This window comes from Hylobates moloch, unplaced genomic scaffold (assembly GCF_009828535.3).
Source record: "Hylobates moloch isolate HMO894 unplaced genomic scaffold, HMol_V3 SCAFFOLD_9, whole genome shotgun sequence".
NCBI classification, from domain to species: domain Eukaryota; kingdom Metazoa; phylum Chordata; class Mammalia; order Primates; family Hylobatidae; genus Hylobates; species Hylobates moloch.
In genome coordinates this window covers 123,928,148-123,942,708 of record NW_026652284.1, presented here as the reverse complement: position 1 = coordinate 123,942,708, position 14,561 = coordinate 123,928,148, and the positions used below count along the sequence as shown (strand labels likewise).

The 14,561-nt window shown below is 61.3% G+C and overlaps 2 protein-coding genes across 6 annotated transcripts; one reads left to right on the top strand and one right to left on the bottom strand.

Moving 5' to 3' along the window:
• Positions 1-1,399: 1,399 nt before the first annotated feature.
• Positions 1,400-7,446, bottom strand: MAPK15 (mitogen-activated protein kinase 15). Of its 3 annotated transcripts, none has more exons than XM_032758517.2 (14): positions 7,311-7,446; positions 5,998-6,096; positions 5,714-5,743; positions 5,488-5,578; positions 4,909-5,039; positions 4,658-4,821; positions 4,331-4,470; positions 3,540-3,597; positions 2,989-3,126; positions 2,724-2,829; positions 2,420-2,600; positions 2,177-2,301; positions 1,971-2,099; positions 1,400-1,784 (listed from the first exon to the last, which is right to left on the bottom strand). In XM_032758517.2, exons 1-14 carry the CDS (start codon positions 7,374-7,376, stop codon positions 1,608-1,610), a joined length of 1,635 nt encoding a protein of 544 aa, XP_032614408.1. In that variant the 5' UTR covers positions 7,377-7,446; the 3' UTR covers positions 1,400-1,607. The 3 variants fall into 3 exon arrangements, with proteins under 3 accessions (XP_032614408.1, XP_058300522.1, XP_058300523.1); XM_058444539.1 differs by having other exon boundaries at positions 1,409-1,784; positions 5,714-5,800; XM_058444540.1 differs by lacking the exon at positions 5,998-6,096 and having other exon boundaries at positions 1,409-1,784; positions 7,311-7,445.
• Positions 7,447-10,836: 3,390 nt separating this feature from the next.
• On the top strand, positions 10,837-12,573 carry CCDC166 (coiled-coil domain containing 166). Of its 3 annotated transcripts, XM_058444542.1 has the most exons (3): positions 10,837-11,466; positions 11,563-12,177; positions 12,298-12,573. In XM_058444542.1, the coding sequence occupies exons 1-3, from the start codon at positions 11,023-11,025 to the stop codon at positions 12,436-12,438; spliced, it is 1,200 nt and encodes a 399-aa protein (XP_058300525.1). In that variant the 5' UTR covers positions 10,837-11,022; the 3' UTR covers positions 12,439-12,573. The 3 variants fall into 3 exon arrangements, with proteins under 3 accessions (XP_058300525.1, XP_058300524.1, XP_032616562.1); XM_058444541.1 differs by having other exon boundaries at positions 10,837-11,442; positions 11,563-12,573; XM_032760671.2 differs by having other exon boundaries at positions 11,563-12,573.
• The last annotated feature ends 1,988 nt before the right edge of the window (positions 12,574-14,561 follow it).

Genomic DNA, 14,561 nt, shown 5'->3' with positions numbered 1-14,561 from the left:
CACACAGAATATTCTAGCACGTTCCCCAGTGTGTATAATCGCCCAGTTATATCCTGCAGCCTTTAACCATGTGGCCTCCCGGATTTCCCCTGTGGACCCACCACCCAGCCTTGTGGGGGGCACTAAAGACCCCCCAGCTCCACTTCCAAGGCCCACCTGGCCCCTCCACCATCACGCTGCTCTCCTGTCCCTGTCCCCGATGCCCCCTGTGCAGGCACACTCCTGGGTGCCCACCTGTGATTCCCCACTCAGCAGCCCCACCACACACTGCCCAGCCTGAGGCCAAGCCTCCAACCCCACAGCCCCCTGGCCTCTGCAGCGTCCTCTCCCGCAGCCTCTCTGTCCTGCTTGTTCAGCACCCTGGGCCTGCGCCTTGGGCTGTTGAAGCTCAACAAGCAGCTCCCTGGGCAGCCCCCTCAGGAAACAAGCCCCTGGGCTGGGTCTCTGACTGGCTCACCACTTCTTCGGGCCCTGCCGCTCTCTCCTCCGCCTCCTCCAACCGTCTCCCAAGCCCAGCCTCCCTGTCTGAGTCTCTTGCAGGTGCCTGACCCGGCACCAGGGCAGCGCCAGCTCCCACCTTCTGCTCAGCTCCCCCTCCCACATTTGTCCTTCCCCGCCCTCCCCCATGGTGGCAATGGCTTCCACAACGCAGCAGCGCCCCTCTCCTGGCAGCCCAACCCCCCACCGACAGCACAGGCTGCGCCCTTCAGACTGTGAGCTCCTCCAGCCTGTGAGCTTTCCAGCTGCCTCCCTGTGTTCCAACCCCAACCCATGGGCAGGTGCAGCTGAGGACACCTGGCACCCTAGGACACAGCTCTGTACCCACAGGGCCCCTTTGATCTCTGCAGCCCTGCACAGCCCTGGCCTGCACTCACACCAGGGACTTTGCCTGGGGGTGACAAGAGGAGGTAACCCTGACCTCACAAGATGTCTGTCTTCCACCCTCACCTACGGAGACCCGAAGACAGATCAGGCGCAGCGGCTGTACTAGGGGGCGCAAGCTGCAGCCCTGACAGCAGGAGGAGGGGTGGGGCTTCCCCCTTCTCTCTCCCCTTCTCTCCTCTGGCTCAGAGTCACAAACATGGCCATGGGGTGACCCTAGGTCCCTAACCCACAGGACCACCCTGGGGGGCAGCCTGGACTCTGAAGCCACAGCAGGTAGGGAAATGATGGACAAAGGACAAGAAGCTGCCCCGGGCAAACCTAGAGGGAAAAGCCCAGTGCTGGGTGTGCAGTGGGTGGGGCCTCTAGGCGGGCGGCACTGGGCTCTGGGGTGGAGGTTTCAGGACGGGGGTGCTGGGGTCCTCAGAGAAGTGGAGGCTCCAGGAAAGGGGTTGGAGCCCCCAGCTAGTGGATGCTGTGACCTCAGAGGGGAGGTGAGGAACGATGGCTGCTTAGGTTTGGGGCAGACATGACTTTATTGGAGGAAGTCAGTGGGGCTGGGGCAGGGCCCTCATCTGCTCCCCCGAGGAGACCCAGGCAAGCTCCCTGGAACTTCAATGTGGCCAGGCAAAGCAGGGAGGGCTAAGGGGTGTGGGAGACTGGGGAGGGGTCTGGGGAAGGGGCTGGGGCAGGAACAGGGGTCCAAGTGAAGGGAGTAGGGCGGCTCACACGCGGTGCCTCTCCAGCAGGGGCAGGTGACCCAGTGCCGAGTGGCAGACAGTCCCGTAGGCTTGGGAGTAGCCTCCAAGCAAAGCCCTGGCGGCCCCCTGGGCACCCTGCAAGGCAGAGGTGCTGAACATCCTCCGGCCGGGCCGGGCCTCCGGAGGAAGCCGGGGAGGGACCTGTGTACAGTTGAGGGTCACATAAAGGGGGTGTCAGAGGAGGTGCAGTGGAGGGGAGGCCTTGAGGTCCCTGAGAGATTTGAACTGGACATTGGAGGGACAATGGGAAGGATGGGGAAGGGAGGGAAAAGGAGGCGGAAAGGGAAAGGAGGATGAGGGGAGGGGGGCAGACTGGGCCGGGCTCACCTGTTTTGCACTGGCCACCCTCACCGCACCGCCCCCCTTCCAGTCACCCCGGATCAGGGCCTGGTTGGCCACCTGAGCCGCAGCCTGGGAGGTCAGGGAGGGCGCAGCTCCCCTCCCGCTTGGCTTCACCTGGGAAGGGCCACGTCACAGGGTCACTGAAAGGTGCAAGGAAGGGTCCCTCCTGTGCCCACTCCACCATGACTTACCAGCGAGAGTGTCAAGGGGGGCGCTTCCTTCGCCCCAGGGGGCCTTTCCCCATTCCCTAGGAGTGCAGTTTGGAGCAGGGGAGTGGAGTTCTGCCTGGGAATGTTCTTGGCTGCATGGGGGGACTCTGTGGGGTCAGAAGGTCAACCCCAGGGTCAGGAACCCAGTGCTGTGCATGGTTGGTAGCCATAGGCAGAAGGGGCCCGGGCCGTGCTCCGCGTGGGCAGCCAGCAAAGATCACACACCGTGCTCGGGGGGGTCATGGTCCAGGCTACTCTGCGGCCTGGGTCTGGGACCCTGCACAGGTGTCCCAGAAGGCAGCTGAGGGTCGGCTCTGGGTTTGTGCAGGTGTGCCTGGCACGGGGAGACACCCTCCGGGCCCAACTCTCCCGAGGTGCCGCTGCTGCCTCCACGCTCCAGGATCATCTGCGGGAGGGGAAGGGTGCTCAGAGGTCACAGCCTGGGCATGGGGCGTTTGGGGGTCTCTGACATAGGAGGCAGCCTCCAGGGTGCGGTAGACGGGATGATGGGGGTGGAGAGCCGGAGCACCTGATAGACGCGGCTGCGGTACTCAGGCGCAGAGAGCTGGACCCCTTCGCACGCCCGGAGCCGCACATCTCCCTTTCGTGCCCACTCGTCGCTGGGGCAGTGGAACCTGCAGGGAGCCAGAGAGGTGGGGCCCAGGCTGCGGCCAAGGGAGCCCCTCAAGCTGTCATAGCAGGGTCCCTGCTGCGGGGGCTCTCCCTCGTGGGCTGGCTCTCTCCTGCCCCCACCTCGGTCCCTCAGCACTTGGGGGACTCTCTCCCACCCTCACCTCTGCACGTAGGGGTGCTGCAGTGCCTGGGACGCGCTTAACCGCTTGTCCGGGGCGAACACCAGGAGTCGCCTAAGGAGGTCCAAGGCCTCTGGGGAGGTGTCTGGCGGTAGGAGGGCATCCAGCGTCTGTCGTGGCCTGTGGGCTGCCGTGTGACATCTCCAGGGCCCGACCCAAGGGCCCCTCCTCAGATCCATGTTCATGGCTGGGGGCTCAGCTTCCAAACTGGGGCCCACCCTGCTGTCCTGTCTAGGTAGACGCCCCTGTGCCTGACCTGCAGGCAGTCTGGGCCCCTGCAGAGTGGAGAGACCCCTGCGGCCCCCTGGTGCCCTCCTCCCCACGCCCTGGCACAGCTCCTCTGGGCCACCCTCTAGGAGCACCAAGGGCTCCTGCTTTCAGAGTGGCCAACAGTTATTGGGTTTGGGACTGCCATCTTGAAAACAGGCGGAATCTGAACTGGTACAAACTGGCCCCAGTAACCTTGCAGGAAGGTGGCCTGGCTCCCTTGAGACAGGCCACCCTCTCACCCTCACCGAAGTGCCCCCACTCACCGGGATCCCAGGTGGTGCAGCACAGAGGTACGGCAGCCTGAGCCGAGAGCCAGGAGGTCTGGGACAGCAGAAGGTGGTGTGACCCAGGCAGGCCTGGTCGGCTGGGGCAGCTCAGGGCATCTGGGGCCAGCCATCTCTTCCAGCCCCAGGGAGCACCGTCTCTCTACAGGGTTTCTGCTGTCTGTCAGGGCTCAGACACCCCATCACCAGGGCGTGCCACCCAGCCTGTGCACGGGAGCACCCGCACACGACCCCTGCCCCACACTCTGGCACCTGGCCCTGGGGCGTGCTCACACAGGTGGATGCTGGCGCCCACCTCCACGGACCAGGAGGCTCCACCCAGACAAGTAGATGTGCCTGGCGGTGCAGCTCCCTCTTGCCCCCACCCTCAAGAGTGACCCCCATGGCCCCTCTACCACTGCCTTCCTCCACCTCTTCCCTCAGCACCTGAATCTCTCCTGCACATCTGTCTCTGCACACCCCAGCTCCCGGCACAGTGACAGTCCCTGCCCCTGCTACCCGAATCCCTTGGGGACCTTGTCCAGCCTGCTGGCCCCTTCATGGTCACTGCTTGGCTCTCATGGTGACTGTGCCAGGGGCTGCCTGACCACACCCGCCCCCAGCAGCTCCTCCTGGGCCATCCATCTTCCTGGGCTCCTGCCCCATCCTCTGGATCCTCCTTCCCTGTCCCTCCTCTCAGCACAGTCCTAGCCTGTCAGCTGCTGTCTCCCCACAGCTGTGCTGTCTGACCCGCAGCATTCCCGGTGCCCAGCCCCAGCAGCCTGCCTCACCCTCCTCGGATGGTGGCGGGATGCTCTCCAGGATCAGCTCCAGCTGGTGGAGGGTGGACGTGCCCGGGAACAGGGGCCTCCCCCGCAGCATCTCCGCCAGGATACAGCCCAGACTCCACATGTCCACCCCAAGGGTGTATCTGGGGCAGGAAGGGGTGTAGGCATGGAGAGACCCAGAGGCAGAGGTGGGGGTGGGGTTGCTAGGGGGGTGAATGGGGGAACACTTGTGGACCAAGGCAGGGTAGGAGTATAGGAGGCCTGGGAGCCCTGGCCGGGCGGGAGGACAGCAGGGAGGTAGAGGGCAGGTTGGGGGTGTCTCGCTGTTACCGGTGTGAAGAGAGCAGCACCTCCGGAGCTCGGTACCAGCGTGTGGCCACGTACTCTGTCAAGGCCTGGTCCTCAGGCCCCTCGGGGAGGTCGCCCAGGGAGCGGGCCAGGCCAAAGTCACACAGCTTCACTATGCAGTTGGCATCCAGGAGCACATTGGACGGCTGCAGAGAGGAGGCAGGCTGAGGCCCCGGGGCTGGGTGGGGCCGGGAGCCGGGCCACATGGCATAGCGGGGGCAGGGGAACCGCACCTTCTGGTCCCGGTGCACGACGTGACCCGAGTGGAGGAACCGGGTGGCCCGCAGGAGCTGGTAAAAGATGGAGCGCACGTGGACGTCCTGCAGCAGCCCGCCCTTCCGGATGACTGCGTTCAGGTCAGTGTCTGTGGAGACAGTGGGCACTGCAGTCGGGGGTGTGGGGGTGGGGGGACAGCCTGGGGGGAGTGGGAGAGGGGCACCTGGCAGGTCTGTCCCAGTTTGAACCAGCCCATGGCCTGGCCGCCCCGCTCCTCCATCCTGCGAACTGTCTGTGGGCACAGCCGTGGGGCCTGCGGGAGTTTTAACACTGTATTTCATGTTGCCTTTGTTTCATAAAATGAGAAGAAAAAGGAGAACACAACTGCAAGCTGTGGTGGGAGCCGGAGCCTGGGGCAGGTGGGGCGAAGGGGGTTGCTGCTGGCTCTGGAGGCTGACACTGGTCAGCTGTCTGTCCCTGAGTCCAGGGTACACAGTGAAGGAGCAAGCCATGGTGGGCCGGCCGCAGAGGGACACGCAGAGGGCGTCAGGACAGGACAGAGGTGGGGCTGGGGCACAGGCCGGGGCCTCACTCACCCATAAACTCAAACACCAGGTAAATGTCCCTGTCGTTCTCTGCCCGGATCACGTCAAGGAGGCTGATGATGTTGGGATGGACCCCAAACTCCTGGGGAGAGAGTCGGAGGCAGCTGGAAGGCCAGGAGGGGCTGTGCTCTGGGGGCCAAGAAGCACAGTTTCTCTCCTGTCTGGAGAAATCTGTACCTGGGGAAGGGGATTGGGCTGGAGGGCCCAGGTCACTCACCTGGAGAAGCGTGATTTCCCGGAATGTTCTCTGAAGAGACAGAAACACAGGTGTGTGGGTGGGTGGAGCAAGAAGGAAGCCTGTGTCCTGAGAGGACCCAAAGGAGCTGATGTCTGTCACCCAATGCCCACCAGACCAGGCGTGGCAAGGGGGCAGTGTTCCGAGACAGGCCAGAACATCTGCTGTGACTGGGCTCCAGCTCCCACCTGAGCTTCCAGGCACCAGGGCAAGGGGGCTGCCCTCGCAGCCCCCATCCTCTCCCATGCTTCTCCCCACACACTCACCTGGGCATCTGTCTTATCCCTAAAAGCATCAAAGATTTTCTTGATGGCCACGACCTCACCAGTCCTCCGGTCCACTGCCTTCCACACAACGCCATAGGCCTGGGAAGGAGTGCCGTCACACAGGGCCAGCCCCTTTCCCCCCATCCCCTGCCCACCCAGATTGTCCCTACAGACATGAGGCTCCTCCTTCCCATCCTGGGTCCCGAGAGGGGATGGGAGTGTGGGCTCCTGCAACTGCAGGCTGCCCTAGACTCCGATATCTTTGGAGGAGGGGAGGTAGAGGGAAGGGAGGGTGAGAGCTGGCGAGGCCCTGGAGGAAAGGAGGCCACAGAGGGGAGCGTCTGGGCAGGAAATGAAGCTCGGGGATGCCCTACCATCCTTCCAGCTGCCCAGGCGCTCTCCCTCCCTTTCTCTCACACCCCATCCACCCCCAATCCCGTTGGCCCCACCTTCAGATTCCTCCAGAATCTAGCCCCTGCCACCGTCTCTTCTGCCCCCACCCTGGTCCCAGCCTCTGGCATCTCTTGTTGGGTGGCTACGCTAATCCCTTAACTCATCTCCCTCTGCCGCTCCCAGGCACACCCACGGTGGGTCCTCAGCACACGGGTGGGCCTTGTAAAGTGACACCAGCAGCTGCTACAGCTACCAGCCTCAGCAACAGTAAAAGCCGAAGTCTTGGAAGTTCCCCAAAGCCCCCACACGACCGGACCCTCAGGACTCACCTGTCTCTCTCCATCTCCTATCCAGTCGCACATACACCACCCTGCACTGGGCCTACGCACTTACCGTCTGCACTGCCTGGAAGGCTCTTCCTCCCCTCCCCCATGGCACCCTCGAACACCCCCCCCCGCCCACGCACACACATACACACACAGGCTCACATGCTCACACACGCACACAGATACACAAGCCTCTGGCCTTCACTCTGCGCCCACCCCATAACCGCTCAGGCTCTTCTCGGGCCTCGCCCCTGTGCTCCTCAGCCTGGGGTCCGCCCTTCCTCTCAGTGACCCAGGCGCGGGCCCAGCCTCCCCAGAACGTCGTGTGCACCCGGGAAGCGAGCGACTGTGGGCGCGTGGGGAGTGGGGCGCCAGGATCCCTCCAGGAGCCAGGTTCCTGGGAGTCAGGATCGTGTTACCCCATGAGGAAACTGAGGCACGAAGGGGCTCCCGACCACCCCTCCCGCCTACGGAGCAGGCAGGACGCCGGTGTGTGACGGAACAGGCCTCCGAGGGGACGGCCACGCCCGGCAGGTCCACTCTCCGCAGATCTGCGGCGCCCTTCGGAGAGCGGACGCACCCCCAGGCACTCACCCCCTGCCCGAGCTGCCGCCTGAGTACGTATCTCCGGAGGATGCGAGGGTCCACTGCGGTGCACATGGCGGCCAGGACGCCCGCGGGGCCTTACTGTTGAGTCGGTTGCCGTGGGAACCGACGGCGGCCCGGCCCCGCCCCTCGGGACGCGCCTCCCAACCTCTCTCCGCCCCCGGCAGGCCCCGGCTCCGCCCCACAGTGGGCCCCCCAACCTCCCCGCAGGCCCCTCCCCTCAATGCGCCCCGCCCACGTCCCCACCGGCCCCAGCCCCGCCCCACAGTGCGCCCCGCCCGCCTCCTCGTAGGACCACGCCCAGCCCAGTTGACTAAAGTAGAAATAAGAACAATCTGTTGTGGACTCTATAACTTGTAGAAGTAAAATGCATGACACCAATAGCAAAAAGTGAAGGGGGATAATGGAAATACACATTTATACTATTACAAAATAACATGAGAATATATATTGTAAGGTTCTTAAGTTACATGTGAAGTATTAATAGTATATTATTATTAAGGCGGGGCACGGTGGTTCACGCCTGTAATCCCAACACTTTGGGAGGCCGAGGAGGGCGGATCACTCGAGGTCAGGAGTTCAAGACCAGCCTGGCCAACGTGGTGAAACCCCGTCTCCACTCAAAATACAAAAATTAGCCGGGCGTGGCTAATGTACTCAGGAGTTGGAGACCAGCTTCGGCAACATAAAACTTCATTTCTATTAAAAAAAAAAAAAAAAGGAAAATTAGCTAGATGTGGTGACATAAGCCTGTTGTCCCAGCTACTTGGGAGGCTGAGGTAGAAGGATCGCTTGAGCCAGGAGGCAGAGGTTGCAGTGAGCCTGGATTGAGCCACTGCACTCCAGCCTGGGTGACAGAGCCAGACCCTGTCTCAAACAACAACCACAACAAACTACTTGCTCAAAAAGAATTCAGAAAAAGAAGGAAAAGGAACAAAGAATAGATAAGACCAGTAGAAAACAAACAGCAGGGCCGGGCGCGGTGGCTCACACCTGTAATCCCAGCACTTTGGGAGGCCGAGGCGGGTGGATCACGAGATCAGGGGTAGGGGAAAGAGCAGTCCAGAGCCGGGACATGGCGTGGCCTGGGATGGTACGGGGTCTGAGACTGTGAGGGACCCGACTGGCCCATGTGAGCAGGCCTCTGCCTATTGCTGCCTCAGTTGCTCAATCTGTCGAATGGAGACAGTGACCCCACACAAGGCCTGAGGGCAGCGTGGTGGAGAGCACTGGGGTGTGGCCATGGCAAGGAACCAGAAGAGGCAACGCTGGGCATTAAGCACCCCTGCACATGAGCCTGCCCCCCACCCCAGATGAGTCCCTGCTGCAGTTGAGCCCCTGCTGCAGGGATGCAGGGATGCAGGGTTATGTTTTTTTCATGATTCTATGTGGTCTTTTCCCAATTTTCTGTGACAGGAGAGGCACCGTTTTCATATTAAAAGCCCATATATTAAAGCCAACATTCAGATGCAGTTTAGGAGTTTATAAGTCAATGTCCCCTTACAATGTTAATGCTTTGTTTGGTAGTTTGTGTCCTCTTATTTTTACTTATAAAATACTTTTTTTTATTAATTTTTTTTTTGAGACAGAGTCTCGCTCTGTCACCCAGGCTGGAGTGCAGTGGCACGATCTCGGCTCACTGCAAGCTCCGCCTCTCGGGTTCACGCCATTCTCCTGCCTCAGCCTCCCACGTAGCTGGGACTACAGGTGCCCGCCACCACGCCCAGCTAATTTTTTGTATTTTTAGTAGAGACGGGGTTTCACCATGTTGGCCAGGATGGTCTGGATCTCCTGACGTGATCTGCCTGCCTCGGCCTCCCAAAGTGCTGGGATTACAGGCGTGAGCCACCGCACCCAGCCTAAAATACATTTTTTTACAAGGAGTAAAATGCCTCAATCGTGTTCCTAACTTTAAAAGGCTCTGCTGCACCTTTCAGGCAGGTTGGCTGATCAGAGCAAGCCCAGCCATGTCCGTGAGCCACCAGACGATCTCCACCACAAACCTCTGTGCAAATGTGGTTTTCTAAACTGTGTCCCTCACAAAGATCCTCAGATCTGCCCACATCCCAGCAAAGGTGGACAAACTGGGCAGAAACTCAAATCTATGATGACAGGACACAAAATAGGGGTCGATTTAAGTTGTGTGTCAAAGGCTGCAGGACACACTGTTCCTGAAGCATCTAACAGAATGGGAGCTGAGGACCACTGGTCTAGACGGAGGCAAACCTTACAGGACCAACAGGTTGTGATGCCTGCTGTGCAGTAACGACCAATACATCGAGACAGCAGAGTCTGCAGCAGAGAAACAGTGTCATGATCCCTGGACACCGAGCAAGGAGATGGGAGGGACCTTCAAATCCATCTCCCTGAGTTCTGGGCTGGGGTTTTTAAAGGGATTGTGGTGGGTGACGGGCTGTAAAATGGGGTCATCAACTGACCGGGGAAAGGGGATGAAGTCCTCAGGCTGTGGACCCTGAATTCTCTGGTGCATCAGCTCCTTGGGGGCGGGGGGGGGGTGCTTCAGACCAGCTGGGTCAGTCGCTTCGTGGGTATGCAGGACCTGTCAAATAGAAAACTTCACATTTTACAATGTTTAAGTTGTTGCCTATAGAGCAGTTATGAGGACCTCTCATCTTGTGACAGGGTCTGTGTGATTCTGGGGCCACAGGCACCAAACAGCTCTGAGGAAGGGGTTGGGAGGCAGGCTGACCTCACGATGAATGCTGAGCGCTGGGTTTGTTTTCCTTTCTCACCTCCCTTCTTCCCTGATTAATATAAATGTTTATAGGGATGGTTTCAATAATGATGATGTGTCCACAAAGTCAACAGAAAAGGAGAAAAAGCCAGTCCCTGTTCGATCCCTATGCCCTCCAGCCATCCGGGCACACGGGGAAGGGAATCTACCCAGCTGCAGAGCCGCGGATGAGCTGAGCGGGTGCCGCACGAGCGCGCTTAGGACCTTCAGAGAGAAACGCTCTCTGGGCGCCCAGTGGACTCCATACTTCAGGAACCCCAATTCCCACGGGGGCCTCACCGAAGGAATCACGAAATGCTCAGGGAAAGCAAGGGTCCCTGAAGAGGAGAATGCTCCAGGGAAGCGCTCCCTCCTGACAACACAGAGATTTCACTCGGGAAACGGGGGGGGGAACGTGGTGAAGTTCCTCTTCAAGTGGGGGACAACCCGGGAGAAGGCCCACTGCTGAACCGAAGGCGAAGGGCGTTGCTGGGGTCTGTGAGATTCAGAAGCACGTCCGGAGTCCGTCTGAAGCCCGGTTTTGTCAGCTCAGGCCCTATCTCTGGGGGCGCATTCACAAGCAGTCACGGGCGACTTCGGATGAGCGAGTTATGCGGAATGAAGGAGTCAGCCATCGCCCGAGTAACGGGGTGGGGGTGGGAGAGGACGACTAAGTTCTGTCTCCATGGAGACCGTGCCCGCCGAGCAGCAACATTACTAATGCTGGGCGCACCCAGACGGACAGCAAAGGTCCAGCGGGAGCCCACGAGTGAAGGTTGGCAAAGCTGCCCTCATCCCCGACCCAAAGCCCCGATCTGCCTCCCCAAAAGCCTCGTGACCCTGAGACGCGTTCCACCTCTTGAGCCTGGGGCCTAGAATATTTAGGCCAGGTAAGAGGAAGGGCTAAACTGGGGAAGGGGCCGGGATCGCTGCCCTCACCAGTCCTGGTAGTCCAGGCACCAACTCATGGCGCCCAAGAAAAAGCGCGGCCAGAGCGCAGGGAACCAGCCAGGTGGTGAGGCGGCCGCGGGTGCCGAGCAGCCGCTATCGGAGCGCGCGCAGTACCTGCAACGCGAACACGCGCTGCTCTCGGAGCAGCTGGACACCTGCGAGGAGCGCGTCGACCAGGTGCTGCGGGAGAACACCTTCCTGGACCGCGAGGCGCTGCGCCTGCGCGAGGAGAACCGGCTCTACGCCAGCTACGTGCGCGCGCGCGCCCAGCGCTGCGCCAACGCCATCGTCCGGCTGGACGAGCAGAACCGCGTGGACCTAGCGCAGATCCACTGGCAGCGGGCGGAACTGGCCTCGCTCTACCACGGGCGCGAGGACGGGGTGCGCGCGCAGCTGCTGGAGATGGAGGCGCGCGCGGCGCAGATGGCACGGCAGGTGCAGGAGCTGCAGCCCTACAAGGCCAGTGCGCCCGCCCGCGGCCAGGGTGAGGCGGGGCGGGGCTGGCGGCCGGGCCGGGGGCGGGGTGGGAGTGAGCTGACAGCGCCCCCGCCGCAGGTGCTGCAGCTGGAGCAGCTGGCCCGGATCCGGGCGCTGGAGCGCGAGCTGCTGCATATGCGCGTGGAGCACACGCAGCTGCTCCACCGCGTGAAGCGGCGCTTCCTGGAGGACAAGGCGGCCTTCGAGCGCGAGGCGCGTCAGCGTGTGCAGTCCTTGGCGCGGCGCGCGGAGCGGGAGGCGGCGCGCGCGCTTGTGGCGCACACGCAGGCCATCAAAGCGGACAACGGGCGCCTGCGGCAGGAGCTGCTGCTGCTGCTCCGCCAGACCCAGCTGCTGCACCACACGCGGCGCCAACTGCTGGAACAGCGCGAGCAGCTGCACCGCGAGCACGAGGATACGCGGGATCTGGCGCGTGTGCACAGCTGGCTGCGCAGGGGCTCCGGAGCCCCGCCGCTCTGGGAGCCGCCAGCTTTCTCCCAGCCCACCTCGCGCCCTGGGTCATTAGCCGCCCCCATAGGCTCGTCGCGCGCGGCCTCCCAGACCCCCTCCGTGGTACCGTCGCGCGCGGCCTCCCGGGCCTCTTCCGTGGTCCCGTCGCGCGAGGCTTCCCGGGTCCCCTCGTTGGTGCTGTCCAGCATGGACTCCAGGGTCCCATCGCTGGCCACTTCAAAGGTGGGATCCCGGATCCCATCCCTGACCGCATCGCACGCAGGCTCCCGGGCCCTGTCGCTGGCGCAGTCACTCGAGGGCTCGCAGATCTCTTCGGGGTCCTCATTGAGGGTGTCCTCACAGGACACTCTCCGCTCTACGAAGTCTGGCCCCAAGCTTCGCTCTGGCCTGTCCCGGGATCGGGATCCGGCCCTTCTCCCCCCACAGTCGGAGGAGAGCGTGAACGCTGAAGCTGCGGCAGAAGCCTCCCCGGGGAGAGCCTGAACCTGCAGAGAAGGAGGCCCGGGAGGCCCTGGTGTGGGCAAGTCAGGCGCGCAGGACGCTTACGGGGATAATGCAATGGTTAATAAAGGCGTGGCCCCCAGGCGGCTTTGACACCCTGGGGTGCATGCTCTAGCATTTCCGGCGGGCCACTCATTCGTGCGTCGAATTTCCAAGCTGCAAGAGAGCTCAGCTCCTGCTTTCCCTGAATGCCCTCTGGGACCCCGCGTTCCTGCCCTTAGCGGAGCCCCACCGCGAGCCGGCAGGCTCAGAGCAAGCCCGGGCACTGGCGGGCGCGGACGGGCGACGAAGCAGCAGCTGGCAGCTGGGCCGCCACGGGGAGGCCCGGGGGGAGAGCGTATGCTTTGTTCTCCGCGCCAAGGGGATGTCTTATGTTCAACCTACTGGGAGTTTTTCAGTGATTTTAAAACTTTGATGTACTTTCCAACTTGGAGAAAGTTGCAAGAATAGCACAGGGACCGCCACGGACCGTTTATCCGGATGCCCGGCCGCTGACGCTGCCCGTGAATTTGGTCCGTGTGTATCGCTGTGCACGCGCGTCGCTTCGGAACCGTTTGAGATGCGGTTGGAGACGCTGGCTGCGGAGCCCCGAAGTACTTTCGTGTGTATTTCCTGAACAGAGGGATGTTCTCCTACGATGCTTTAGTGCAGTGATCAGAACCAGGACATTTACTGTGGAGGAATATTATCTCCATCATCGCTCACGTCACAACTTTGTCACCCGTCCCAAGTGTTTCTGTAGCTGTCCCCATCTTCCAGGGTCACCTGTTGCATTTAGTTGTCGCGTCTGGATGTGTACAGGCGGTTATTAAAATGCCCCTCCGTGGAGGGTCAGCTCTCTGGGCTGCGTGGGACGCCCGCACAGCTCGCGCTCAAGCTGCATCATGGCCGCGACCCGACCAGCGAGTGCCCGCGGCTAGAGCGGCGCCGCGCTTCCGGTCCAGGAGGCGTGGGTTCTGGGGGTGCGTGGAGGCCGCTGCGGCTCTGCAGGTTGGTGGTGGCCTCCTTTGCCCCTTGTCCCGCGGGCCGGCTCCTCCCTCTGAGCAGGCTGTGGCGCTCAGCCCGGGCTTCCCTCTCCCTGGGGCCCTGAGCTCCCTTGTTGGGGTCTCAAATGGGTACTCCCAGTGCCCCCCAGCACCTCCCGCGGCCTGGCCCTGGTGCTCCTCCCAGGAGCTTGAGGACCCCCAGGGACCAAGGTGGGCCCACCTGAGCCATCTCTGACCCCTCACGAGGAGCTGCCAACGCTGGGGCTCTGCACCCAAGGCGGGCAGGCAGGAAGGTGGGTGCAGCTAATGTGAGGCGGGCAGCTTCCCCAGCTTGCAGGGCCCCGTGCACCTCCCTACACACAGGGTCTGTGTAGCTGGGTTGTCGCTGTGTGTGTAGCTTTTTGGAGCAAGGGTGTCTGGCCCTGAGGCAAGAACTGTGTTGGGGAGGGGGACAGCTGGGCCCTAGAAAAAGTAAAGGGAGCCCACTCAGCCAGTCTGGAAGGTTGGTTCTTCGTGAATAAAGATCCAAACGTTAAAGTAAAACACACCTGTAAGTGGATAAATCTAGGACACTGACGACACCAAAGGCCGCCAAGGATGAGGAGCAACAGGAGCTCCCATTCATTGCTGGTGGGAAGGCAAAATGGCACAGCCACTGGGGAAGACAGTTTGGCAGATTCTAAACATACTCTTACCGTACCATTCACAATAGTGCTCCTTGGCATTCACCCAAAGGAGTTGAACATTTGTGTCCATATAAAAACCCACACATGGAGTTAGCCGGGTGTGGTGGTGCACACCTGTAATCTCAGCTATTAGGAAGGCTGAGGCACAAGAATTGCTTGAACCTGGGAAGCAGAGGTTGCAGTGAGCTGAGATCTGCCACTACACTCCAGCCTGGGCAACAGAGCAAGACTCTATCTCCAAAAAAACAAACAAAAATCCCACACATGGATGTTTCTAGAAGCTTTATTAATAATGGCCAAAACTCAAGCAGCCAGGATGCCCTTCAATAGGTGAATGGATAAACTCTGGTCCATCCAGACGATGGAATATTATTCGGCACTGAAAAGAAACCAGCTGTCAAGCCATAAAAAGACACAGAGAAAACTTAAGTGC

Excerpts from the sequence above, each read along its gene's own strand:
- MAPK15 (XM_058444539.1), bottom strand. The coding sequence starts at position 7,376 with ATGTGCACCGCAGTGGACCCTCGCATCCTCCGGAGATACGTACTCAGG. Across the intron at positions 2,601-2,723 it reads ACCGCAGCCGCGTCTATCAG|ATGATCCTGGAGCGTGGAGG; the intron begins GTGCTCCGGCTC and ends CCCCTCCCGCAG. Across the intron at positions 1,785-1,970 it reads GGGTGGCCAGTGCAAAACAG|GTCCCTCCCCGGCTTCCTCC; the intron begins GTGAGCCCGGCC and ends AACTGTACACAG.
- CCDC166 (XM_032760671.2), top strand. The coding sequence starts at position 11,023 with ATGGCGCCCAAGAAAAAGCGCGGCCAGAGCGCAGGGAACCAGCCAGGT. Across the intron at positions 11,467-11,562 it reads AGGAGCTGCAGCCCTACAAG|GTGCTGCAGCTGGAGCAGCT; the intron begins GCCAGTGCGCCC and ends CCCCCGCCGCAG.